Raw genomic sequence first — 27,887 nt, forward strand, 5'->3', positions numbered from 1 at the left:
ACAGCTCTGTTGATGAGAATGGCAGAGTGCTCCTTCCTCTTTTTCCTGTAGTCCACAATCATCTCCTTTGTCTTGATCAAGTTTAGGGAGAGCTTGTTGTCCTGGCACCACATGGCCAGGTCTCTGACCTCCTCCCTATAGGTTGTCTCGTCGTTGTCGGTGATCAGGCCTACCACTGTTGTGTCATCGGCAAACTTAATGATGGTGTTGGAGTCGTGCCTGGCCGTGCAGTCATGAGTGAACAGGGAGTACAGGAGGGGACCGAGCACGCACCCCTGAGGGGCCCCCGTGTTGAGGATCAGTGTGGCGGATGTGTTACCTACCCTTACCACCTGGGGGCGGCCCATCAGGAAGTCCAGGATCCAGTTGCATAGGGAGGTGTTTAGTCCCAGGGTCCTTAGCATAGTGATGAGCTTTGAGGGCACTATGGTGTTGAACGCTAAGCTGTAGTCAATGAATAGCATTCTCACATAGGTGTTACTTTTGTCCAAGTGGGAAAGGGCAGTGTTGAGTGCAATAGAGATTGCATCATCTGTGGATCTGTTGGTGCGGTTTGTATATTGGAGTGCGTCTAGGGTTTCTGGGATGATGGTGTTGATGTGAGCCATGATCAGCCTTTCAAAGCATTTCATGGCTACAGACGTGAGTGCTACGGGTCGGTAGTCATTTAGGCAGGTTGCCTTAGAGTTCCTGGGCACAGGCACTGTGTTGGTCTGCTTGAAACATGTTGGTATTACAGACTGAAAATGTCAGTGAAGACACGTCCTGGTAATCTGTCTGGCCCTGTGAATGTTGACCTGTTTAAAGGTCTTACATCGGCTGCGTAGAGCGTGATCACACAGTCATCCGGACAGCTGATGCACTCATGCATGTTCCAGTGCTACTTGCCTCGAAGCGAGCATAGAAGTAATTTAGCCCGTCTGGTAGGCTTGTGTCACTGGGCAGCTCTCGGCTGTGCTTCCCTTTGTAGTCTGTAATGGTTTGCAAGCCCTACCACATCCGACGAGTGTCGGAGCCAATGTAGTACGATTCCATCTTAGTCCTGTATTGGCACTTTCCCTGTTTGATGGTTCGTCGGAGGGCATAGCAGGATTTCTTATAAGCTTCCGGTCTTTGAAAGCGGCAGCTCTACCCTTTAACTCAGTGCGAATGTTGCCTGTAAATCCATGGCTTCTGGTTGGGGTATGTACGTACAGTCACTGTGGGAACGATGTCATCGATGCACTTATTGATGAAGCCAGTGACTGATGTGGTGTACTCCTCAATGCCATCGGAAGAATCCCGGAACACATTAGTCTGTGTGTAGGCTTTGTATAGGCTAGTCTGTGCTAGCCTATACAAAGGGGGATTCATATACAAATATATATAAATATTCTAAATATGAACAAATGTACAAATAAATAATACGGTAATAACTTAAAATATAAAAATGCTGTTTTCTACATCATCACATCAATACCACTAACAGCGTAAAATATTTAGGCAGATTAGTTTTGACAGGAGGTCTAAGTGAGATAATGACAAAGACATTTAGTTCTCTCCCTGCAAGAGAAACAATCTCCTCTGTTTGATTTGGGATGAGTGATTCCCTCCGTACTCAGACAGAGAGGTCTCTCGCTTGATTAGGGCACAAACAATCTGCCTAAATACCAATATTAATCCAAGTGTTCTGCCTAATCACTACACCCCTGGTTCATTGGTCCATGGAACAAACCCTGGAGAGACACCTAGGTCAAACAATTTGCCAAACAGTGTACCCCTGGCCAGTGGATAGAGCCGTCGGGCCTCATGTCCACTTGGCTGGCATACCTGGTCTGACAAACTGATTGTCTGTCTTAAAAGGCTCCAGTTGAACTCGTTACAATGGCTCACAGCACATTAGTTATCAAGTATCAAGGTAACACCCAAGTGCAGACTGTATGAAGTAACAATGTTTATTGTAACAGAGACAGGCAAACGACAGGTCAAGGCAGGTAGGGGTCAACAATCCAGAGTAGGAGCAAAGGTACAGGACGGCAGGCTCAGGGACAGCCAAAGTGGTCAGTCGAGCGGGTACAGTGTCAGGACTGGCAAGGGTTAAAAACCAGGAGGACGAGAAAAGAGAGCCTGGGAAAAGACAGGTGCCGACAGGACAAACACTGGTAAACAAGACAAACTGGCACAACTAGACAGGAAACACAGGTATAAATACCCAGAGGATAAGTGGGGAAGATGGGTGACACCTGGAGGGAGGTGGAGACAAGCACAAGGACAGGCGAAACAGATCAGGGCGTGACATTAGTGTTCCAGCTACAGCTAGGGGAAGCCAGCCACAATGCCTCGCTGCCAGATCAACCGCAACATAGACAAGCTATTGGTGCCTGCCAAGCCAGGCAGAAGCAGTCCCTGCCAGAGCAAAGGTAGAGGTCCTCGGTCCATTCTCCTCCAATGAGGTGTGGCAGATCAGGATCACAGCCTGAACTGAGAGTCTGAACAGACTGGATGGAGACAGAGCCCCAGACATTCAAGCACACAGAAACATGCACATACAGTAGATATGTATGGGGTGGAGAGAGAGAGAGAGAGAGAGAGAGAGAGAGAGAGAGAGAGAGAGAGAGAGAGAGAGAGAGAGAGAGAAAGTCAAAGACAGAGAGAGAGAGAGAGAATATGAAGCATCAGACCAGGAAAGTGAGGAACTAATTTGGAAACACAGTCAAGCTGTTACAGTGAGCAAGTTCTGCCCTCTGGTGGGGGTTCTTCAACATCACCACTATTTATCTTACTATTTGAGTCATGATGTGTCAACCGTAAACATCTTGTCCCCCACAATAATGTGTAAATAATGGTGTAACTAAAGTACCAACAACTTATGAAATAATTATATCGACAGTCATTTAGCCAACATATATTTTATTCATTTCATATAAAAACAACAAATATTTATAATATTAAAACAGGTGCTTACTTGAACCTTTCTTCACAGGGACTCAAATTTTAAAAGCCCACCACAGTCACACAGTCAGTCCCAGACAAGGCAGAACATCAGGGCCAGACTCATACATCGTCACATTGTAGGCAACTCCAACTTGTAGGCAGCTCAAATTTATTACAACCAGTTCGGCAGTCATTTGGAAGCAGGGTGCTACAGCAACCCTCCACTAGGAGGCAGGGTGAACCGATGACATTTCACTTCTCTCATCTCCATTCCTCTCTCCCTGACCCTTTCTTTCCCCATACGTGCCTGTGCCTGCCTGTCAGTCTCTTTCTCTCCCTCCATTCTTTCCCCCCCCCCCCCCCCCATTCTCTCACCCTTCTCTTTCGGCCCTGAGCCTTTTGCTCTGATTGGTTCCAGACCTGCCACTGAGTTCTTCTTGTCGACTCAACATTCCACAGTTGGAGATGACAACACACACACACGATCCCCCCCCCCCCCCCCCCCTCCCCCTCCTCCGTCTCCTTCCATCTTCCCTCCCCCCATCTCTCCTCAGCCCCATTTGTCTGGTTTTACAGAGCAGAAAAGAGCTGGTTTCGAAGCGTGGCTCACTGGCCCACCGAGAGTTTCTATCTCAAACGTCTCCAAAGAATTCCACGGATCAGGAGGACAGAAATCCGGCCATGAGAAGGAGGGAACTGTAGGAAGAGGAATGTTATGTGGGGGGAGAAAACATCTGTTTTTGCCTCCTATTCAAATGGGAACCCAGAAGTTAGGGTTTGGGTTGATTCCCTGCATTGAATCTAGTTGTGCTTTGTTAGAAACCTTACTTTCCTCCCCCCAATAACGTACTACACAAGGTACTACAAGGTACTACAAGGTACTACACGACAAGGGGAAATAAGATGGATGAGTTGATCTTTCTATTTCTACATATTTGAAGTATGTGGTGGATCCTTTCCCTTTTCAAACTAGATCTTTGGTTTTCCTAGCTGTATTTTGCATTGATATAGAGGGTAACCCCTTAAGTAAGGTTCTCTAGTACCTTGTGGAACATACCACATACAAATGACGACAAGTTTGTCACAACATCCAGAACTGTAATACTACATACTCATTCATGGGTATTTTTTCTTTTTTTTATGACTATTTTCTACATTGTAGAATAATAGTCAAGACATCAAAACGGTGAAATTACACATGTTGTAACCAAAAAGTGTCCTGTTGGTCAACACACCACTGTGCTGTGTAAGATCTATTTGACCAAGGAGAGTGATGGGGTGCTGCATAAAATGACCTGGCCTCCACAATCACCTGACCTCAACCCAATTGAGATGGTTTGGGATGAGTTGGACCGCAGAGTGAAGGAAAAACAGCCAACAAGTGATCAGCATATGTGGGTACTCCTTCAAGACTGTTGGAAATGCATTCCATGTGAAGCTGGTTGAGAGAATGCCAAGAGTGTGCACATATTATTATTTATTTTTTAAACACTTTTTTGGCTACTACATGATTCCATGTATGTTATTTCATAGTTTTGATGTCTTCACTATTATTCTACAATGTAGAAAAAAGTAAAAATAAAGAAAAACCCTGGAATGAGTAGGTGTGTACAAACTTTTGACTGGTATCGTACATGTTGACTCATGTCAGATGTGTCACTTTCAAGTGAATGACCTACAGGTGACCTAAGTTCCATGACATTACCAAAAGTTTGTGGACACCTGTTCATCGAACATCTCGTTCCAAAATCATGGGCATTAATATGGAGTTGGTCCTCCTTTTGCTGCTATAACAGCCACCACTCTTCTGGGAAGGCTGTACATTATATGTTGGGACATCCATTCAGCCACAAGAGCATTATTGAGGTCGAGCACTGATGTTGGGCGATTAAGCCTGGCTAGCAGTCGGCGTTCCAATTCATCCCAAAGTTGTTCGATGGGGTTGAGGTGAGGACCTCGCTTTGTGCACAAGGGCATTGTCATGTTGAAACAGGAAAGAGCCTTCCCCAAGCTGTTGCCACAAAGTTGGAAGCACAGAATCATCTAGAATGTCATTGAATACATTAAGCATTAAGCATTAGGATTCCCCTTCACTGGAGCTAAGGGGCCTAGCCAGAACCATGAAAAACAGCCCCAGACCATTAGTCCTTCTCCACCAAACTTTACTGTTGGCACTATGCATTCGGGTAGGTAGCATTTTGCTGGCGTCCACCAAAGCCCAGATTTGTCCATCGGACTGTCAGATGGTAAAGCGTGATTCATCACTCCAGAGAATGCATTTCCACGGCTCCAGAGTCCAATGTCGGAGAGCTTTACACCACTCCAGCCTACGCTTGGCATTGTGCATGGTGATCTTAGGCTTGTGTGTGGCTGCTCGGCCATGGAAACCCATTTCATGGAGCTCCTGACAAACAGTTATTGTGCTGATGTTGCTTACAGTTACAGTTTGGTACTCAGTAGTGAGTGTTGCAACAGTTGATTTCTACACCCTACGCGCTTCAGCATTATGCGGCCCCATTCTGTGAGCTTGTGTGGCCTACCACTTCGCGGCTGAGCCGTTGTTGCTCCTAAACGTTTCCACTTCCCAATAACAGCACTTACAGTTGACCGGGGCAGCTCTAGCAGGGAAGAAATTTGACGAAAGGTGGCATCAAAGTCACTGAGATCTTCAGAAACAGCCTTCTACTGCTAATGTTTGACTATGGAGATTGCATGGCTGTGTGCTTGATTTAATACACCGGTCAGCAACGGGTGTGGCTGAAATAGCCGAATCCAATCATTTGAATGGGTGTCCACATACTTTGTATATATAGGGTATGTTTTCCATGGCTGCAGGTCAGTGTGTAATCGTACCACCAACAAACACAGACATTAACATGGGAAACCTAACCATCCATACCAGTCATGAGACTAACACAGACGTTCACATACTTTACACCATGTTACCCATCCAAAAGTCAAAGGAAGGAAATAACACAAAAACAATTGAAAAGTACCTTAGTAATAACACATAAACAAAGGAGTGAATGCACTGTCCTTTGCTTAAAGTAACTGTCTAGAGGCCTTCTGAGTGGCACAGTGGTCTAAGACACTGCATTGCCACGACAGGCCCAGGTTCAATACCAGCCTGTGTCACAACTGTTCATGTCCGGGAGTTCCATAGGGCGGCGCACAATTGGCCCAACGTTGTCCGGGGAGGGTTTGGCCGGGGGGCTTTATTTGAGTCATTGTGCTCTTGTGGCAGGCTGGGTGCCTGCATGCTGTAATTAGTTGGAGAGTGCAGCTGGCGGGTGGGTGTTGAGAAGTGTGGTTTGGCAGGTCATCTTTTGGAGGATGCATGACTTGACCGTCGCTCCTCTTGAGACCGTTGGGGAGTTGCAGCGATGAGACAAGATCAACAAAAACAAAAGTAACTGTCTAGTGAAAATCTCACTTTTTTCTTCTGTTAACCCATAACCAAGTAATGTTGTTGACTTATCCTATACTCGTATTTGTGGTCAAAGCATGAATTGGAGAAAAAATACTTAAAAAAACCCACCTCAAACCTGTATCTCAAACAGACTGTTTAAAAAAACACTTGCTACTTCCTCATAGAAGATGATTTCATCCTCCTAAGGAGGATGTGCTGGCGGTCAGCGGTCTACTCGCATGAATATTTTTAATGACCCATATACTCCCACACCATTCTGTTGTTGGGGTACGCCCACACCATTCCAACACAGAAAAGCTGCTTTTTAACATTTTTAAGGAAAACTATTTCACTCATATTGTAATTAATTATAGGTCCTATTTCATAGAAATCTGGAAACACTGGACAGTTACTTTAAGTAATAAATGTTGGCTCTTCTCATGATGGTGGTAGAAAGTGCTAAAACAAACCCTCTAAAACCCTCTAGAATGTTACATACTGAAATATAATGGGTGTCATACCCTTATCGACCCCATCACACTGTACCAAGACAACAAAAGACGGTATCAGTCTGTATCAACGTCAAATTTCTCTCTCTCTCTCTCCTACTGCATGTGCAGTTGTGGTGAACAGGCCAGGGACTCGTTAAAATCACTCTAAAATCACCACTCTAAAAATCACTGTCCTCTTCTCTTCCACACTGAAGTAAGTATTGCTTTCCAACCAGCCTTTGCTGACGTGTCAGTCAGAACAGAAGGGGGGGAGGGAAGGGGTCGGGCAACAACAAAAGCTTCACCACAACAGCCAGAATTAGAAGGAGGATTCGCTACAGATTCACTACAGCTGCACTGGACAAAAAAACACACAAAACAAACCAAAAGGAAATATACAAAACAAACCTGAAGTTAACCTCAGGTAAATACTGTCATGGTCTCGATGGAAATTGTGGATATCTGGATGATACTGAGTCTCCTGACGAGGGAAGAACTGGTGCAAAGCCTTAGTCTTTGGCTTTTGGCATCTGCCTTTTTGACTTAGGGACCAAAAACAGGAAGTGTTTGAAATGAAATGTGAAACTGACATCAGAAACATTATTGCTATACTACTAAGAAAAGCAGTTCATATTGTAATTTGCATATTATTAACCCCTTTGGAGAATGACTGTTTAAATGGAATTTGATTGGCATCTGCTGCGCTCGACACAGCACAGACCTTCAGCATCTTCAGCATCTTTTCAAACAGAACAGGGACATAAAATGTAGAAGCAGAATGCGTATCAGTCAGACAGTGGGTCAGTCAGTATTAGGTACTCCCAGGTGTCTCCTGCCCCGGGGGGGAGGGGCCAGGCCTGGTTGGCTGTGCTACTCCGGCTGCTCGTTGAGCTCCATGTCAGACACCAAGATGTTCTTCTCGGCCTGTTCGGAGGGGTTGGAGTTGGTGCGGCTGTAGCGCGCCCCCTCGTAAGATCCACGGGAGCCTGCCTGGCGCCGGCGGTACAGGTAGATCACGCCTGCGATGAGGATCACCAACGCCAGGCCCGTCACCATGATCACAATCAGAGTGGGCAGGTGGTCCTCTTCAGCTGAGACAGACAGGGAGGGAGGGGGAGAGAGAGAAGGAGAGAAAGAGGGATTTTTTTTTTTTTTTTTTTACAGATTAGCATTACAGATTTAAACAAATCTAACATTTGATGACTTGAACAAACAACATGGGATATCCTATCCATACTTACAGACTACCGCCAAAGCCTCAGCACCTGCAACGGAAAAGATAACATTTGAGTTGTGTTGTCAGTTCAGAGATTGCTGTTTGCAGATATAAATGAAGCACAGTAGGTGGTCATACATCTTTGCTATCACTGTGTACACGTATGGCGTTGTCCATAGTGTTATTTGTCTGCGCTACAGGGTGAGGCCTTCCTTACTGCGTTGCCGTTTGCAGATGACTCCGTGTGTGTGGTTCTTGCAGGAGCCTGGTTTCCAAAGGCCTGTGTTGCTCTGGATCCAGAAGCAGGCGTTGGGAAACAGCGTGCTCAAGTTGGTGCCCTGCACCTCCCAGTTAGTGAACTTCACCTCTGCACTCTCTGACCACATCAGACTGCCCCCTGCAGGACAACGCCAGGAATAACACACACACACACACACACACACAAACAAACACACACACACACACACACACACACACACACACACACACACACACACACACACACACACACACACCTGTCTGAAGAATACCTTGAAATATCCCTGGAGAACCCTATAACTGCTAATTTAGACTTATTGACGTGTACAAATCATGTATGTAATATATGAATGAGTATATGGACAGCATATGTCACTCTGATAGATGACTCTTCTTACAGTACCCATTAGATTATATGACCTTGCAGTATATGATATTTACATGTTTTTAACAGTTGGAACCATCTGTGTATACTTTTCACTGTGTACATCCTGAGGAGTTCCTTACCTTTGGAGTTAAAGGTCATACCCAGCCAGGCTCCGTGGGCCTGCTCCTGGTAGCCCTGGATGTGCTCCCACACAAAGCCATTCTCTGTTTCATCCAGGACCGACAGCAGCTGGCCACCCACTGGAGGGGAGAGAGGGGGGTATAGAGAGAGAGAGAGCGAGAAGATCAGATAACCATATTGAGATAATTAAATGCGGTCAGAGAGGAGTTGACAGACAGAGGGAGGTGTGAAACAAGGAAAGAGAGGGATGATAAGGAAAATGAAAGTGGGAAATCATGAGATAATAAATCGAGTGCATTTCAATTACAGCTCAATGAATCACTGCTAATTTAGACTTATTGACGTATTTGGTCATTGACGTCAGTGCTGAGCGCTGAAAGCTCTCTCCGTGACTACAGCGATTGAGTGGAAAGAGCCGTAATGTACTCTGTGATCTTTTAGTGTCACAATGTGCATGTAAAGTGTCACATATAGAGACTGTTTGTAGTTATTATGGATCCCCATTAGCTAAATATAGAGACGGTATTTGTATTTATTATGGATCCCCATTAGCGGCTGCCAAGGAAACAGCTATTCTTCCTGGGGTCCGGCAAAATTAAGGCAGTTATACAATTTAAAAAACATGACAATACATTCATAACAGATTTCACAACACACTAAGAAGTGTGTGCCCTCAGGCCCCTACTCCACAACCACATATCTACAACACAAAATCCATGTGTATGTGTGTGTATAGTGCACATGTTATCATCTGAGTATATGCATGTGTCTGTGCCTATGTTTGTGTTGCTTCACAGTCCCGCTGTTCCATAAGGTGTATTTTTTATCTGTGTTTTAAATCTGATTCTACTGCTTGCATCAGTTACCTGATGTGGAATAGAGTTCCATGTAGTCATGGCTCTATGAAGTACTGTGCGCCTCCCATAGTCTGTTCTGTGAAGAGTGTGAAGAGACCTCTGGTGGTATGTCTTGTGGGGTGTGCATGTGTGTCTCAGGGCTCCCGAGTGACGCAGCGGTCTAAGGCACTGCATCTCAGTGCTAGAGGCGTCACTACAGACCTTGGTTCGATTCCAGGCTCTATCACATACCGGCCGTGATTGGGAGTCCCATAGGGCGGCGCACAATTGGCCCAGCGTCATCTAGGTTAGGGTTTGGCCTGGGTAGGCTGTCATTGTAAATAACAATTTGTCTAGTTGCCTAGTTAAATAAAGACGAAATAAAATAAAAGGTCTGAGCTGTGTGCTAGTCGTTTAAACAGTCAACTCTGGACTCTAGGTCACCAGGCTGCTCGTTAGGGCGCCCACCTGTCACCAGCGTTATGCACATAATGACACTCACCTGGACTCCATCACCTCCTTGATCACCTTCTCTATATATTTCACTCTCTTTGGTTTCTTCCCCGGTCGTCATTGTTGCTGTTTCATGTTGGTGCGCTGTTTGTGTTTCTTGTTTTGTTAGTTTATTTATTAAATGTATTCACTCCCTGAACTTGCTTCCTGACTCTCAGCGTACATCGTTACAGAATGACGACTCAACAAAGGGAAGCATCAAGGAGTGTTTTGTTTTTGTGTTGGAGGTGATGTCGGGTTCGGGTATTGGAGCCGGAGCTACCTGCCTCAGCCGGTTTGTAGGCTCATGCCTCAGCGGGTTCGATAGCCTCCCCTGCCTAAGCTGGGTGAACAGGTTCCTGTACCTCAACCGAGGCAACCGGGAGGTCTCAGCCGGTTCGCCAGGTTTCTGCGCTGAGCCGGAGGCGACCGGTCCGCTCCGGATCCCCGGGATCATCCCTTCCGTTGGCATCCTGCGGTCGGAGCCGAACGCGAGGGTACTGTTACGCATGCTCTCTCTCCAGCGCTCTAGGTCGTCATGCTCCCGTGCCTCAGCCAGATCGTCAGGTTCCCGCGCCTTAGCAGAGGTGACCGTTCCGCTCCTGATCCCCGGGATTGTTATCTTGGTCGGCGTCCTGCGGCTAGCGCCGCACGTCGGGGAGGGGGTCCTGTCACGTGTGCTCCCCCCCGGCCTCTAGGTCACCAGGCTGCTCGTTAGGGTGCACACCTGTCACCAGCGTTACGAGCACAATGACACTCACCTGGACTCCATCACCTCCTTGATCACCTGCCCTATATATTTCACTCTCTTTGGTTTCTTCCCCGGTCGTCATTGTTGCTGTTTCATGTCGGTGCGCTGTTTGTTTCTTGTTTTGTTAATTAATTAAATGTATTCACTCCCTGAACTTGCTTCCTGACTCTCCGCGCATATCGTTACGTTTCAACATGTCAATACCTCTCTCAAATGCAAGTAGTGATGAAGTCAATCTCTCCTCCACTTTCCGCCAGGAGAGATTGACATGCATATCCAAGGACCAGTTGTGCTGCCCTGTTCTGAGCCAATTGCAATTTTCCTAAGTCCCTCTTTGCGGCACCTGACCACATGACTGAACAGTAGTCAACGTGCGACAAAACTAGAGTCTGTAGGACCTGCCTTGTTGATAGTGCTGTTAAGGTAGAGCAACGGTTTATTATTGACAGACTTCTCCAAATCGTAGCTACTGTTGTAAAAAATGTTTTGACCATGACAGTTTACAATCCAGGGTTTCTCCAGGCAGTTTAGTCACCTCAACGTGCAATTTCCACATTATTTATTACAAGTTTTAGTTGAGGTTTAGGGTTTAGTGAATGATCTGTCCCAAATACAATGCTTATAGTTATTTAAATATTTAGGACTAACTTATTCCTTCCCACCCATTCTGAAACTAATTGCAGCTCTTAAGTGTTGCAGTCATTTCAGCCGCTGTAGTAGCTGACGTGTATAGTGTTGAGTCATCCGTATACAAACACACACACTGGCTTTACTTAAAAGCCAGTGGCATGTTAGTAAAGATTGAAAAAAGGGGCCTAGACAGCTGCCCTGGGGAATTCCTGATTCTACTTGGATTATGTGGGAGAGGCTTCCATTAAATAACACCCTCTGTGTTCTGTTAGACAGGTAACTCTATATCCACATTATAGCAGGGGATGTAAAGCCATAACACATACGTTTTTCCAGCAGCAGACCATGATCAGTAATGTCAAAAGGCGCACTGAAGTCTAACAAAACAGCCCCCACAATCTTTTCATCATCAGTAATTTGTGTAAGTGCTGTGCTTGTTGAATGTCCTTCCCTATAAGTGTGCTGAAAGTCTGTTGTCAGTTTGTTTACTGTAAAATAGCATTGTATCTTGTCAAACACAATTTTTTCCAGGAGTTTACTAAGGGTTGGTAACAGGCTGATTGGTCGGCTATTTGAGCCAGTAAAGGGGGCTTTGATATTCTTAGGTAGCGGAATGACTTTTGCTTCCCTCCAGGCCTGAGGGCACACACTTTCTAGTAGGCTTAAATTGAAGATATGGCAAATGGGAGTGGCAATATCATCCTCTATTATCCTCAGTAATTTTCCATCCAAGTTGTCAGACCCTGGCGGCGTGTCATTGTTGATAGACAACAATCATTTTTTCACCTCTTCCACACTCACTTTACAGAATTCAAAATTACAATTCTTGTCTTTCATAATTTGGTCAGATATACTTGGATGTGTAGTGTCAGCGTTTGTTGCTGGCATGTCATGCCTAAGTTTGCTAATCTTGCCAATTAAAAAAATCATTAAAGTAGTTGGCAATATCAGTCCGTTTTGTGAGGAATGAGCCATCTGATTCAATAAATGATGGAGCTGAGTTTGCCCTTTTTCCAAAAATGTAATTGAAGGTGCTCCAAAGCAATTTACTATAATTCGTTATGTCATTTATCTTTGTTTCATAGTGTAGTTTCTTCTTTTTATTCAGTTTAGTCACATGATTTCTCAATTTGCAGTACGTTTGCCAATCGGTTGTGCAGCCAGACTTATTTGCCATTCCTTTTGCCTCATCCCTCTTCAACCATACAATTTTTCAAATCCTCATCAATCCACGGGGATTTAACAGTTTTTACAGTCGTTTTCTTAATGGGTGCATGCTTATTAGTAACTGGGATAAGCAATTTCATGTATCAAGTGCAACGTCTGTTTGCTCCTCATTACACACCATGGACCAACAAATATTATTTACATCAACAACACAAGAATCACTACAAAAGTTATTGTATGACCTCTTATACACTACATTAGGGCCCGGCCTTTGGAACTTTGGTTTTCCTAGATATGGCTACTATATTGTGATCACTACATCCTATGGATTTGAATACTACTTTCAAGCACATTTCTGCAGCATTAGCAAAGATGTGATCAATACATGTTGATGATTTCATTCTACCCTGGTAGGTTGACTGATAACCTGAACCTGGTTACAGTTTGAAGCTTTTTCTTGAGTGGGCAGTCAAGAAGCCAGTCAATATTTAAATCACCCAGAAAATATACCTCTGTTGATATCACATACATTATCAAGCATTTCAGCCGTTATCCAGATACTGACTGTTGGCACTTAGTGGTCTATAGCAGCTTCCCACAAGAATGGTCTTTAGGTGGGGCAGATGAACCTGTACCTATATTACTTCAACAGTATTCAACATTATGTCCTCTCTAATCTTCACAGGAATGTGGCTCTGAAAATAAGCAGCAATCCAGAGCAGGGACAGAAGGTTGCAGGGGTCAACTTCGAAATCGTAGGGGAAGGAGTAGGAGTAGGCACAGCGGCTGCAGACACAGGTACCCCCAGCGACCAAGGTGCAGGAAGTTCAGACTCCAGGGCAGATAAACTATTTGTTGTTTTTAATTCGCTCCGGGCCTCTCGTTGGGAGTGTAGACTGCTTTACGGGAGGCCGTTGTCTTTGGTTCCACGGCTCGAGACATGCGACCATCGTTGATTGCCATGCTCCTCTTGCTGTGCTCCTTCGACTCCGCTATCAGAAGGGGGAGGGGAGGCAGGAGATTGCTCCCCTGGTGAAGAACTCCTGGCAACACCGGCCAGTCGGATAACGACAAACGACAAGGTGGAGATGCATCCAACAAGGCCGAACGCCGTCCAGCCACCGGCAAGGTAAACATTCCGTTTTCTCTAGTTTTGTCCGTAGGCTGGCGACCTGCGTAATCAAGGAAGCCACCTCAAGCCTATAATCCTCAGCAGCTCCTACAGGGCTGGCACCGTTCATTCACTTCTCCGAACAAAAGGGCCCCATTGGAAAACTAATCTGGGACTAACTCTGTTAGCTTGATGGCTAGCAGCTTTCAAGCAGACTTTAACCTGTCAGTTAAGCGGGATTTCAAGACAAGAAATAGTGGTCCTTGCTACTTAAAGTCGAACCACGTCACGGAATCCACTGTTGTGCGTCCAAAACGGCATCCTATTCTCTATAGGGTTCTGGTCAAAAGTAGTGTACTACATACGGAAAAGGGTGCCATTTGGGACACACTCAATGTGCATGTATAGAGACTAAGGAGTGTCTGGCTGACTAAGGGCGTATCTGGACTGTGTGATTGGCAGTTGACAGAGTGTCCTCCTTACCCTTCCTGCAGGAGGAGTGGGCGTCGGTCTGCAGCCGGAGGCTCTGCAGGTTGAAGGAGTAGCAGTGGTTCCTGAAAGGCACCCAGGCCCAGTCGCCCAGAGAGTGAGGGCACTGTCCTGGAAAACTCCACTTGTGCACCAAAGCCTCCTCTGGTGTGTGTGTGTGTGGGGGAGAGAGAGAGAAAGAGAGAGAGAGAGAGAGAGAGAGAGAGAGAGAGGGATATATATATATAGAGAGAGAGAGGAGGACAGGGCTTACACACTATATACACACATGTTCATATACTGTATTAGGGCACACACACAAACATGCACACACACACAGATGCACACACACACACACCTGTATTAATCTGACAGATGACAGCATCCAGTTTAGCGTCACAGGGGGTCATAGTCCACTGCCCCACCGTGGTCATGTGACCACATCCAGACAGTGTATTAGGCTCCCCATCCCGCCAGGCAGTGTAAATCAGGTCCTCCTCGCCCAACCAGCTGAAGTGCCGTCCCTGAGTGTGGAACAGAGGAGGAGTTAATCCTAAATCTTACCTCATAGGTCAATCTAGTTAAATCAATCTTTGAAGATTTGATTATATCAATGTAATATTGATTTGTAGTGATACAATTATCTCCCCCTACATGTTACCATGTTGTTGTATCAAAACAAACCAATTAAGGATCTCGTAGATGTGCATTACTCCTCCCAGCTTGTCATGACCAGGGCCTCACCCCATAGTTGTAAAGGCCTATCCATGCTGGGAGGTGTAGGCTGTTCATCAGCAGGGTGAGGTAAGCCTGTTGGTAGGGGTCTCTCACTGAAGCCAACGTCCCGTTCAGAGACTCGCACACATGCAGCGCCCCCATCCAGTCCAGGCGCTTCCTCACTATGCGGTACGACACCCCACCCAGGTCCAGGGCTCCGGACAGGGAGGAGGGCAGGAGGGCAGCGCCAGGGGGCAGAGCTGGGTCTAAGGAGACAAAGTTAAATCAGTATATAAAGGAAACTGATTCTGATGACTGATATAAACACAACTGTTTCATATATCAGGTATGTTTTTCAGTAAGTACAGTACTATGTAATAGATTCACACAGGAATGCTTGTCTGTTACATAATTCACTGGTTAGTTATGTTATGCACTGTTGAATTGCGAGTGGCTGTGCCGTTTGGAGTTGTAACATGTCCTGTACCTTGTTTCTTCTGGCAGATGTAGCCATGTTTCTCCATCTCACAGGCCCGGGATGCCCACATGCCAGTATTTTTAGCTGGGTTCCCATGGATCATCACCACACAGTTGCCCTGTCAGGTGACAATGACGAACAATGGACATGACAAAGACTGAACCCACGGACCAAATATGCGTCCCAAATGGCACCATATTACATATATAGTGAACTACTTTTGACTAGTACCCTGGTTCTGAAGTAGTGCACTATGTGGGGAATAGGGTGCCAATTGGGATGCCACCAAAGACTGGATTAATACAGAAAAAGATTAGACCAGGGTGGTATGTACCGGACTCTTGTTGTGGAGTGGTCCACTGTTGTCCAGGGGTTCTCCAGAGGCCCAGTTGGTGTAGCTGAGGAGTCCAGGACGAGCCCACTGGAAGTGGCCTTTAGAGTCAGACGTGAGCCCCACCCACAGGTCAAAACTCACGTTGGACAGCAGAGTGGTGACAAAGGCTGTGGGAGACAGCATGCATGATGTTATTCAGTGCTTCCTAAACTTTTTCAATCATGCCCCTCTTTCATCATTGGGGACCTGGGACAAGTTACAAAAAGCTCTCTAAGGTCTGCAATGACTGACATGACAAGAGCAAAACTGCTGAAGCACTTCCCAATTTCGAAACGTTCAAGAGTAAGTTGAAAGCCCGACTGAGTTCCTCAAAATGTATGTTTTCGTGTATGTTCATCTCCCCCTACCACTCCGCCCCCCCTCTGCCGACAGCCCGACAGTTTGGGAACCACTGATGTTACTGGATGGTGTATGTGTGTGTTTGCCCTTGTGTGGGTATGTGAAACCGTGCGTGTGTTTGTTTAGTTGTGTGCGCGTGTGTGAGTGCGTGCGTGCGTGTGTCAGTTGAGTATAAAACTACCTTGCTCCACGTGATTGGGCACCACAGCCAAGGCTCCTCCCTGTGACTCACACATGAGCCTGGCTCCTGACCATGTGGCCCTCCGGCTCTCCTCATGACCAAACACCTTATAACACTACACACACACAGGAAGGTCAGAGGTCAGGTCAGGAAGGACCATCATGCTCTCACCCGTAACATAACCCAGGAGTAACCAGTACCTCGGGTGAGAGGTCTGTTTGAGATCTAACGTGAGATCTGATAACAACTGAGAGGCTAAAACGGGAGAGCAAATCAAAACATAACACCGTAATGTCACATTCATATAACTGTCACATCTTTGTCAGCACAGTAGAAACTACATAACCCATAACCCTACCTTGTGTAGGAAGGGGCCCCAGCCATCGGGGCAGCCCGCGGGGGGCAGGGGGATGGAGGGTGTGGGTGGGATAGTGCCTGTGACATTCACTCTCTTACAGATGTAGGGCAAGTCTGAGTGGCATTTCTGATCTGCCCACTCCGCTGTAGAACGTTTTAGAATTAAATATTAAATATTGTAAAAAAAAAAAAAAAAACACACAAAATATGCTATTTACGGGACAAACATTACAGCATCCCACAACCCTCACCTTTGCTGACTGACATGTGGACACACTTGCGGTCGCGGCTGAGTGGGTGTGGCCTGTTGAGAGCCCAGGACACATAGTTGAGCACAGAGTGGTCTGACCAGTGGAAACGGCCATCGTTCTCATACGTATGAAGCCCCACCCACCAGTGGTCCCCCTCTACCTTGGTCATCTGCGGGTGAGAAAACACACGCGACCTCCAGTGACATGCAGCGATGTACAGTACAGCAAAGACTATTGGCTTGGATAAAACAACACGTGGTGGCTGGTACCTTTTGTAGAGTTCTGAAAGTGCCCGCGTGGATGTTTAATTTCTGTCACGTTCTTCATGAACATGAAGTAGCTATAAAAGGGTTATAACTTTTTTTTTTACGAAGGTTTATAAAGGTTATGTAGCGCACCTTGTGCACTATGTCAACCAGGAAGGCCTCCTTCTCAGCAGGGGACGTGTTACTTTATGAAGGGTGATAAAGTTGTTGTAACGTTTTCATAAAAGCTTGTGTGTGGTACCTTGTGCAGTGTGTTGGCAAGGAAAACCTCCTCCGCAGAAGAGTGGATGGAAGCCAGAGAAGCACCGAACCAGGAGCAGATCCTCTGGGCTTGGTCCCATGTAGACCGGTGGTCGAAGAACTTATACTCTGCCTCCTGGAAGCCCACCCACTCACTGGCAGTGGGGGCTGGGGGGGGGGGGGGGGGGGGGGGGATGAAGAGAAATAGGAGAAATAAAAGAGAAGTTGGTGCTAGTGGGTTTTGACGGAAGACTATAAAAAAATAACAGAGACAATGAGAGGAGTGTGGTTTTTAAACTGACCTTCAGTGGGGTTTGGATCCTTATCAACATTTCCTGGAAACACAGAACAAAAAGGGGTCTGAATTCATAATTCAGAACAAATGCATAACACTAGTGCTGAGTGATTAGTGTTTTTTGAGGTCGTTTCGGTTTTGGGTAGATTATTAATAAATAATTACTGTTTTCGATTTCAGTTTCGGTCATTTTTTAAAAGATTAAATGCATTATGAAATAATGAATGACATTACAATTATTTTAGAGTGTTTTAATGGAAATTCCAAAACCATAAATTGTGAACATTCAATTGCCAAAACATTGAAAATATTCCATTGTCTTGTCAGGTCCACATTGGGTAGACAATGAAAGTATTCAGACCCCCTCACTTTATCCACATTTTGTTATGTTACAGCCTTATTCTAAAATAGATGAAATACATGTGTTTCCTCATCAATCTACACACAATACCCCATAATGACAAAACGAAACAGGTTTAAGAAATACAGAAATACCTTATTTACATAAGTATTTAGACTCTTTGCGATGAGACTCGAAATTGAGCTCAAGTGCATCCTGTTTCCATTGATCATCCTTGAGATGTTTCTACAACTTAATTGGAGACCACCTGTGGCAAATTCTATTGTTTGGACATGATTTGTAAAGGCACACACCTGTGGTCCCACAGTTGACAGTGCATGTCAGAGCAAAAACCAAGCCATGAGGTCGAAGGAATTGTCTATATTTTGGGCTTATTTTGGACCGAGGGTGAAACCTCTCGCTTTGCCTCTTCTTCTCTGGTCCTGTCTTTGTCCGAGTCAGAAAAAACTGGTGCAGTGGATTATGTTCCTTGTAGTTAATTACCACATTTTTTTGTGCTGAACTAGGTTGAATATGTGACTCTGTGATGGAAATGTTATACTTGTGCTATTGCATCTACCAATTTCTATGTTGCATGTTTTTGCTTTTCTGTAAACTAATGTCTGTGTTCATGCAAGTGACTGACTGAACGAATCCTCACTATCAATAGCTGCAATTAGGCTGTACGACCAGACCTTTGTTTTGAGAATGAAAGATATCTTAGTTTCAAGGTCTCAGCATAGAGAGGAGAAGCCTTGTGAGGTGTTGGTATGTCACATGTTATGAACCAGTATTGGTCGGTCGAATGAATGAAACAAAACGGTAATGATGAATGAATTATGCTAAATCATGCAAATATAACTTGTCTGTGTAAAGCCATATATAAGACAACTGCTGGGACCTGCCCCAGCAGAGCTTCTGACAGACATTTCGCTATGGTGCATTAGGTTTGTTGGAACATCTCCAGCACAGTGTCAATAAACAACGATTCATTTCAAATTGACTTTGAGTGTCCCTGTGTAAGAATTTCCACAACATCTCATTTCAGGAAAGTAGGCGAATGTTGCGCGTCACTACTTCACAGGAGAGACATTTGAACGTAAACATACATTTCTTTATCAAAAGGCGTTTTTTAGCAGAAATGCCTTCTGGAACATGTGAACCATTATGTACCTTAATAACAAACTTGTTTCCTATCTGTAAATATGAGTAGAACTGTTCATTTAAGAGCCTATTTGTTTTAGACACGGAAAAGACAGGAATCTTCCGGCTAGCCATAATTGACCGAGATAATGGATGGGCTGGACATGCCGAGATTTCGGATTGGTCTGCCATGCTTTTGTCTATAGTCGTGGCCAAAAGTTTTGAGAATGACACAAATATTAATTTGCACAAAGTTTGCTGCTTCAGTGTTTTTTTTTGTTTACCTTTATTTAACTAGGCAAGTCAGTTAAGAACAAATTCTTATTTTCAATGACGGCCTAGGAACAGTGGGTTAACTGCCTGTTCAGGGGCATACTGGAATACTGAAGTGTAATTACAAGCATTTTATGTCAAAAGTGTCAAAAGCTTTTATTGACAATTACATGAAGTTGATGCAAAGAGTCAATCAATATTTACAGTATTGACCCTTCTTTTTCAAGACCTCTGCAATCTGCCCTGGCATGCTGTCAATTATCTTCTTGGCCACATCCTTACTGTTGGCAGCCCATTCTTGCATAATCAATGCTTGGAGTTTGTCAGAATTTGTGGGGTTTTGTTTGTCCACCAGCCTCTTGAGGATTGACCACAAGTTCTCAATGGGATTAAGGTCTGGGGAGTTTCCTGGCCATTGACCCAAAATATCGATGTTTTGTTCCCCAAGCCACTTAGTTATCACTTTTGCCTTATGGCAAGGTGCTCCATCATGCTGGAAAAGGCATTGTTGCCTCGGAGGATGTGTTGGTACCATTCTTTATTCATGGCTGTGTTCTTAGGAAAAATGGTGAGTGAGCCCACTCTCTTGGCTGAGAAGCAACTCCACACATGAATGGTCTCAGGATGCTTTACTATTGGCATGACACAGGACTGATGGTAGCGCTCACCTTGTCTTCTCTGGACAAGCTTTTTTCCGGATGCCCCAAACAATCGGAAAGGGGATTCATCAGAGAAAATGACTACTCCTGTCCTCAGCAGTCCAATCCCTGTACTTTTTGCAGAATATCAGTCTGTCCCTGATGTTTTTCCTGGAGAGAAGTGGCTTCTTTGCTGCCCTTTGGAGGCCATCCTCCAAAAGTCTTTGCCTCACTGTGCATGCAGATACACTCACACCCGCCTGCTGCCATTCCTGAGCAAGCTCTGTTCTGGTGGTGCCCCGATCCCGCAGCTGAATCAAATTTAGGAGACGGTCCTGGTGCTTGCTGGACTTCCTTGGCGCCCTGGAGACATTTTCACAACAATTGAACCGCTCTCCTTGAAGTTCTTGATGATCCGATAAATGGTTGATTTAGGCGTAATCTTACTGGCAGCAATATCCTTGCCTGTGAAGCCCTATTTGTGCAAAGCAATGATGACAGCACGTGTTTCCTTGCAGGTAACCATGATTGACAGAGGAAGAACAATTTCAAGCACCACCCTCCTTTTGAAGCTTCCAGTCTGTTATTCGAACTCAATCAGCATGACTCAATCAGCCTTGTCCTCGTCAACACTCACACCTGTGTTAACGAGAGAATCACTGGCATAATGTCAGCTGGTCCTTTTGTGTCAGGGCTGAAATGCAGTGGAAATGTTTTGGGGGAATTCAGTTCAGTTGCATGGCAAAGAGGGACTTTGCAATTAATTGCAATTCATCTGATCACTCTTCATAACATTCTGGAGTATATGCAAATTGCCATCATACAAAAGTGGTGTTACAAGGTTATCAACTTCCAAAGCAGAATTACTTTTCTATTGTTCCTCAACTGTAGCCAGTGCTTCATTTGAGCCGGATTCTGCTGGAACAGGATCCGGGACCTCGCTGTTTTGGACTATTTTGATCCCGAACCAATTTGTCCTTATACGGTAAAAAATTTAAATGTAACAATTTTAATAAAAGCGATCAAAGTTCATTCGAGTTGCCCCTTCGTTAATTCTCCTGCCCCCTCAAAAGAACGTGGTGCAACATTGTAACCTACTCTATGTGTGAGACGAACGGGTGGTGGCTGTGTGAGAAGCATGCCTGTATCTCTTACATAACTAGGATGAGATTCACTTTCTATTTTCTCTCTCCCTCCCTGCTCTGATAGACATGAGCCTGCAACTCTCATCTCTCAAGCCTTGCACTTCCATCATTTATTTCCTTATAGAATGGTTCTAGAATTACTGCTGTCAGTTCATAAATAAATGAAATCATTCCGAATAGCCTACTACACCATGAGAAGGATCAATAGCTTCTTGTGGATTGTTGCCCAAAAACAAAGAATAGCCTACGGTCGTGAACGCGTGGCAAATTTGTCAGTGAACAAGCAGCATGCAGACAAAACAGACAAATACAATCGAGAGAAAACAGAGGTTGGAAAGCAAATGGCTCCTGCTGAAAAGAGAAGACTGTGTTGCAGGCTACCTACATATTTAATCAACTTCCAAATATTGTTTTACAAAGTAAAACAAGCGAGAGAGAGAGAGGCTTTTGGCACGAACGCATCGGCCATCACCAGCGAGTGAGCTGCATGTCATTGGGTGAGTCAGTGAAACTGGAAAGTATTTTTAGGACTATAATTTCCTCCTCATATTGTAGCCTACAACATGCGCCTCCACACACCTAGGTTGTTTTTATTGATCTCAGATTCACATTTGTGCTGTATTAAAAATATTCTGCCAAAGCCTCCAGTCACTTAGAATTGCATGAAATGTGTTTATAAAAGGCCACATTCAAAAATGTTCCCCAATGTGTGCAACTTGTGTAAGTGCCTCTACTCTACTGCTCTATGTCACTACGCAAATGCAATGATATGCATGCAGTGCTTTACTATAAAGGTACCTCAGAACTCCTCAACCCCCCTCTCGTGCTCCCTTTTGTTCCAGAACCTCCCGAGTTACAAATTCAGCACTGACTGTAGTGTAAGACATCAAATGTTCTAGCTCCGAGTCTCTACTTTTATCCAATGTAAAAAACAACATTTCAAATGTTGCCACATAAGACCGAATCGAGCCGGTCGGTCACATATTTGCTTAATGAATACTACAACTCCCTTCAACATCCCACATAGTTATAGACTGGATTTCTCTCCTGAAGTATTTGATTTCTCTCCAGAGAAACGGCGCAATTAGTTGTTTAATAACCGATATAAACATTTTGGGGGGTTAATCGCTCAGCACTACACAACACAGACTTGAATATTCAAAATGAAAGCTTTCAGGCAACAACAAGGGCCCCTTGTGTCAGCGTGTCTCTATAGTGTCTGTATACAGCAGTAGCACTCCTTTGTGACTGTATCAGTGTCTATGTGTGGTTCCGTTGTCTTGCTGTTACCTTTGGGGATCTTGCAGATCCAGTCCAGTTCAGCGTCACAGCGCATGGCCAGCCAGGTCATGGTGCCCAGATCTGCTGCTGCACACTGACGGACGTTGTAGTTGTAACGCCCAAAGTTCTGGTACGTATACTGACATGCAGAGGAAGATGGGTTAGAGGACGTTACGAAATTAGCTTGAAAAGTAGGTAGCTATATCTCTAAGCTTTGAGGTACACGTATATGGTGCAAGAGGCTGTATGATTTTGCAGCTGGGCTGTAGCTATCGGTAAATCAAGGTCGCTATGTCAAGCTGGGTCAATAATAGATAGTGCTGTGGTTTGGCTGCTCAAATTAGGTCCATGCTGTGATGTAATGCTGTGCCTGGATGACGGGACGGTGATGCTGTGACTCACAGCCAGTCCATCGCTCCACTTCCAGCTACCGTTGTCCATGGGGTTCCTGCGGTTCAGGCCGATCCAGAACCAGCGCTGCTCATGGTCCTCTGACTCCCTGTGGACCATCATCATCATCAACATCATCATCAGCAGGAGCAGAGTCGTCGGCATCATCATTATTGTCATTATGATCATCAGGAGCAGCATCATCATCATTACTATCATCATCACCATCATCATCATAGTCTTCACCATAATATATATATATATATACAGTCAGGCAAAAAAGTATTTAGTCAGCCACTAATTGTGCAAGTTCTCCCACTTAAAAAGATGAGAGAGGCCTGTACTTTTCATCATAGGTGCACTTCAGCTATGACAGACAAATGAGGAAAACAAAATCCAGAGAATCACATTGTAGGATTTTTAATGAATTTATTTGCAAATTATGGTGGAAAATAAGTATTTGGTCAATAACAAAAGTTTATCTCAATACTTTGTGATATACCCTTTGTTGGCAATGACAGAGGTCAAATGTTTTCTGTAAGTCTTCACAAGCTTTTCACACACTGTTGCTGGTATTTTGGCCCATTCCGCCATGCAGATCTCCTCTAGAGCAGTGATGTTTTGGGGCTGTTGCTGGGCAACACAAACTTTCAACTCTCTCCAAAGATTTTCTATGGGGTTGAGATCTGGAGACTGGCTAGGCCAAGACCTTGAAATGCTTCTTACGAAGCCACTCCTTCATTGCCCGGGCGGTGTCATTGTCATGCTGAAAGACCCAGCCACGTTTAATCTTCAATGCCCTTGCTGATGGAAGGAGGTTTTCACTCAAAATCTCACGATACATGGCCCCATTCATTCTTTCCTTTACACAGATCAGTCGTCCTGGTCCCTTTGCAGAAAAACAGCCCCAAAGCATGATGTTTCCACCCCATGCTTCACAATAGGCATTCTTTGTCCTCCAAACACGATGAGTTGAGTTTTTACCAAAAATGTATATTTTGGTTTCATCTGACCATATGACATTCTCCCAATCTTCTTCTGGATCATCCAAATGCTCTCTAGCAAACTTCAGACGGGTCTGAACATGTACTGGTTTAAGCAGGGGGACACGTCTGGGACAGCAGGATTTGAGTCCCTGGCGGCGTAGTGTGTTACTGATGGTAGGCTTTGTTACTTTGGTCCCAGCTCTCTGCAGGTCATTCACTAGGTCCCCCCGTGTGGTTCTGGGATTTTTGCTCACCGTTCTTGTGATAATTTTGACCCCACGGAGTGAGATCTTGCGTGGAGACCCAGATCGAGGGAGATTATCAGTGGTCTTGTATGTCTTCCAATTCCTAATTATTGCTCCCACAGTTGATTTCTTCAAACCAAGCTGCTTACATATTGCAGATTCAGTCTTCCCAGCCTGGTGCAGGTCTACAATTCTGTTTCTGGTGTCCTCTGACAGCTCTTTGGTCTTGGCCATAGTGGAGTTTGGAGTGTGACTGTTTGAGGTTGTGGACAGGTGTCTTTTATACTGATGACAAGTTCAAACAGGTGCCATTAATACAGGTAATGAGTGGAGGACAGAGGAGCCTCTTAAAGAAGAAGTTACATGTCTGTGAGAGCCAGAAATCTTGCTTGTTTGTAGGTGACCAAATACTTATTTTTCACCATAATTTGCAAATAAATTCATAAAAAATCCTACAATGTGATTTTCTGGAATTTTTTTCTATTTTTGTCTGTCATAGTTCAAGTGTACCTATGATGAAAATTACAGGCCTCTCTCATCTTTTTAAGTGGGAGAACTTGCACAATTGGTGGCTGACTAAATACTTTTTTTGCCCCACTGTATAATCTGTCACTGTGCCCTTGAGCCAGGCACTTAACCCTAATTGCTCCAGGGGTGCTGTACAATGGTGACCCTGCCCGTGACCCACTCCCTGCGGGTATCTCAGGGGAAGTTGGGATATGCAAAAAAACACATTTCCATTACACACTGTGTGTAACAGGACAAATATAAGCACTCCCCAAAAATTCTTATTGTATTTATTATTATCATCCTCATCATTACATCCACATTCCCTCTTTAAATTACAAACCCATCCCCTTTTCAAATAAGAACAACATTCTCCCTCCATCCAGTCTAGGCCCTGTAATAGAGACCTTTTCATTACAACCCATGCATGATCAAGGTGGAGTGTCCACCCACCCAAAGGCTTCATGTAGTATCTGCAGTATGAAGTGCTCCTCCTCTGGGCCACTGACACTCAGCAGGTTGGCTCCATGGTGTCTTAGACAGGCTAGGTGGGCCTGCAGCCAGCTCAGCTTCTGGTCCATCTGGGCCGAGTCGAACACCTGGGATACACACACATGCAGGCAGGCAGGCAGGCACGCGCATACACACACACACACACACACACACACACACACACACACACACACACACACACACACACACACACACACACACACACACAGAGGCGTTAGCGGCAAATAAATGGTATCTATATTGACTAAACTAATACATATCCTTAAAATATACACTACCGTTTAAAATTTTGGGGTCACTTAGAAATGTCCTTGTTTTTGAAAGAAAACCACGTTTTTCGTCCATTAAAATAACATCAAATTGATCAGAAATACAGTGTAGACATTGTTAATCTTGTAAATGTCTTGTAGCTGGAAACGGCTGATACTTTATGGAATATCTACATAGGCGTACAGAGGCCCATTATCAGCAACCATCACTCCTGTGTTCCAATGGCACGTTGTGTTAGCTAATCCAAGTTTAGCATTTTAAAAGGCTAATTGATAATGAGAAAACCCTTTTGCAATTATGCTAGCACAACTGAAAACTTTTGTTCTAATTAAAGAAGCAATAAAACTGGCCTTCTTTAGACTAGTTCCGTATCTGGAGCATCAGCATTTGTGGGTTCGATTACAGGCTCAAAATGGCCAGAAACAAAGAACTTTCTTCTGAAACTCGTCAGTCTATTCTTGTTCTGAGAAATGAAGGCTATTCCATGCGAGAAATTGCCAAGAAACTGAAGATCTCGTACAATGCTGTGCACTAATCCCTTCACAGAACAGCACAAACTGGCCCTAACCAGAATAGAAAGAGTGGGAGGCCCCGGTGCACAACAGAGCAAGAGGACAAATACCTTACAGTGTCTAGTTTGAGGAACAAATGCCTCACAAGTCCTCAAATGGCAGCTTCATTAAATAGTACCCGCAGAACACCAGTCTCAACGTCAACAGTGAAGAGGCAACTCCGGGATGCTGGCCTTCTAGGCAGAGTTGCAAAGAAAAAGCCATATCTTAGACTGGCCAATAAAAAGAAAAGATTAAGATGGTCAAAAGAACACAGACACTGGACCGAGGAACTCTGCCTAGAAGGCCAGCATCCTGGAGTCGCCTCTTCACTGTGTAGTAATATCAAGCAGTGGTAAAGGTGTAGGATACCTTGTAGCAGTGGTGCAGCTTGCCGTTTGTCTTCCACCCGTTGGGGCAGGATCCAGTGAGGCTGGGGGTGGGGTGCGGGGTGGGGGGCTCAGGGCTGAGGGACGTGTCCTGGTTCAGTCTACAGATGAACTTGGCCCGGGCCGACGCACAGTCCTTCACCTCCCATAGGCCTGTGGCATAGCCCGTCTCCATGGTTACACAGCCCCCTTTGATGTTTCCTCCTGACAGAGGAGAGGGGGGAGAGGGTGGTCCATGTTACGTAGTTGCATGAGTCTGGGTCTGGGAGTAACTGACTGACTGGCACACCAGTGGGGATGGTAGAGATCGTGGCAAAAAGATGGTCTTGAAAACGGCAAACAAATCACCTGATTAAGTCATTGGCAATTTATCCACAATGAATACTCAAGAGATAAGTGTTTATACCGTATCTAGTTTTGACTTTGCTCTGGGCATATGGCATACAGCACAGACAGGGGCCCTGAAGACTAGTACAAGACCAACATGTCCGTCATGATAGCTCTGTGGACAGATAGAGAGACAGAGGTCCATGTCCCTACCTGGCTGGTCTCTGTTCCAGTTGGTATAGGCCACTTCATCCCCGCTGAGCCAGCGGAATTTCCCGGGGCTTTTCTGGTCAAGCAGGGCTATCCAGAACGAATCCCCAGAACGGCCAAACACCAGACTGTTGACAAATGCCTGCTCAAACCTACAACAACGCACATGGAAAAGGCTCGGGGGTCAGAGGTTATGTGTGTTTGTGTCTGTGCGTGCTTGCTTGCATACGTGCATGAGTGTATGTACAGGTACGCATGTGTGTGTGTGTACCTATTGGTGATGGTGATGAGGGTTGCTCCGCTGCCAGCGCAGGCCTTCCTGCCCTCCTCGAAGGTCACCTGCTCCTCTCCCACCCAGTAGCAGGCCGGACTGTGCCATCTCCAGCCCTGGCGAGAGAGAGAGAGAGAGGTGAAAGGTTGAGGAGGCGTAGAAATTACAACTATCCAAAGAGATCTATCTACGTCCAGAGACCTGCATGAAAACACAACCAGATGAGATGGTAACGTATAGGCATAAAGTACTATAAACCACACACGGCTAACAAGGAGAGGGCAATTATTTTTCCCCTACTTATAAAACCGGGGCAGGACAGAACAAGTCCAGGCTCAGAGCTACGCTCTCTCTCTACCGCTCTCTCTCTCTCTACCGCTCTCTCTCTCTCTCTCGCTCTCTCTCCAACACACAAAGAGGTCACAAGGGTTTGAGTGTGTAGTCGTGTAAATGTGTGCGTTGAAGTGAGTGCGTACGCGAGAGAGAGAGAGGTGGAGAGAGTCACTTTGTGTGATTCAGTCCAACTTCAGGCTTTTGCACAACTGCACTTGGCAGGGAGGGAGAAACCTCAAAGACTTCCAGCTGGTGAGCAGCACTCCTCCATATGAGAATCATACTGGAGAGGCAGATGCGCATGTTC

At 45.2% G+C, this 27,887-nt stretch overlaps 1 protein-coding gene across 1 annotated transcript in view; it reads right to left on the minus strand.

Moving 5' to 3' along the window:
* Positions 1–5,831: 5,831 nt before the first annotated feature.
* Positions 5,832–27,887, minus strand: part of LOC110485159 (C-type mannose receptor 2) — a 44,064-nt gene continuing 22,008 nt past the window's right edge. The window contains exons 10-29 of the mRNA XM_036940933.1: positions 27,248–27,363; positions 26,980–27,128; positions 26,423–26,643; positions 25,170–25,315; positions 22,991–23,087; positions 22,598–22,727; positions 17,776–17,808; positions 17,475–17,641; positions 16,968–17,136; positions 16,718–16,860; positions 16,360–16,474; positions 15,780–15,946; positions 15,455–15,563; positions 14,995–15,233; positions 14,609–14,774; positions 14,266–14,415; positions 8,795–8,914; positions 8,247–8,426; positions 8,055–8,078; positions 5,832–7,904 (exon numbers count right to left, since the gene is read on the minus strand). Coding sequence (XP_036796828.1) covers positions 7,684–7,904; positions 8,055–8,078; positions 8,247–8,426; positions 8,795–8,914; positions 14,266–14,415; positions 14,609–14,774; positions 14,995–15,233; positions 15,455–15,563; positions 15,780–15,946; positions 16,360–16,474; positions 16,718–16,860; positions 16,968–17,136; positions 17,475–17,641; positions 17,776–17,808; positions 22,598–22,727; positions 22,991–23,087; positions 25,170–25,315; positions 26,423–26,643; positions 26,980–27,128; positions 27,248–27,363 — 2,862 coding nt within the window. The 3' untranslated portion in view covers positions 5,832–7,683. The remainder of the gene's footprint in view (positions 7,905–8,054; positions 8,079–8,246; positions 8,427–8,794; positions 8,915–14,265; positions 14,416–14,608; positions 14,775–14,994; positions 15,234–15,454; positions 15,564–15,779; positions 15,947–16,359; positions 16,475–16,717; positions 16,861–16,967; positions 17,137–17,474; positions 17,642–17,775; positions 17,809–22,597; positions 22,728–22,990; positions 23,088–25,169; positions 25,316–26,422; positions 26,644–26,979; positions 27,129–27,247; positions 27,364–27,887) is intronic.

This window comes from Oncorhynchus mykiss, chromosome 13 (assembly GCF_013265735.2).
Source record: "Oncorhynchus mykiss isolate Arlee chromosome 13, USDA_OmykA_1.1, whole genome shotgun sequence".
NCBI classification, from domain to species: domain Eukaryota; kingdom Metazoa; phylum Chordata; class Actinopteri; order Salmoniformes; family Salmonidae; genus Oncorhynchus; species Oncorhynchus mykiss.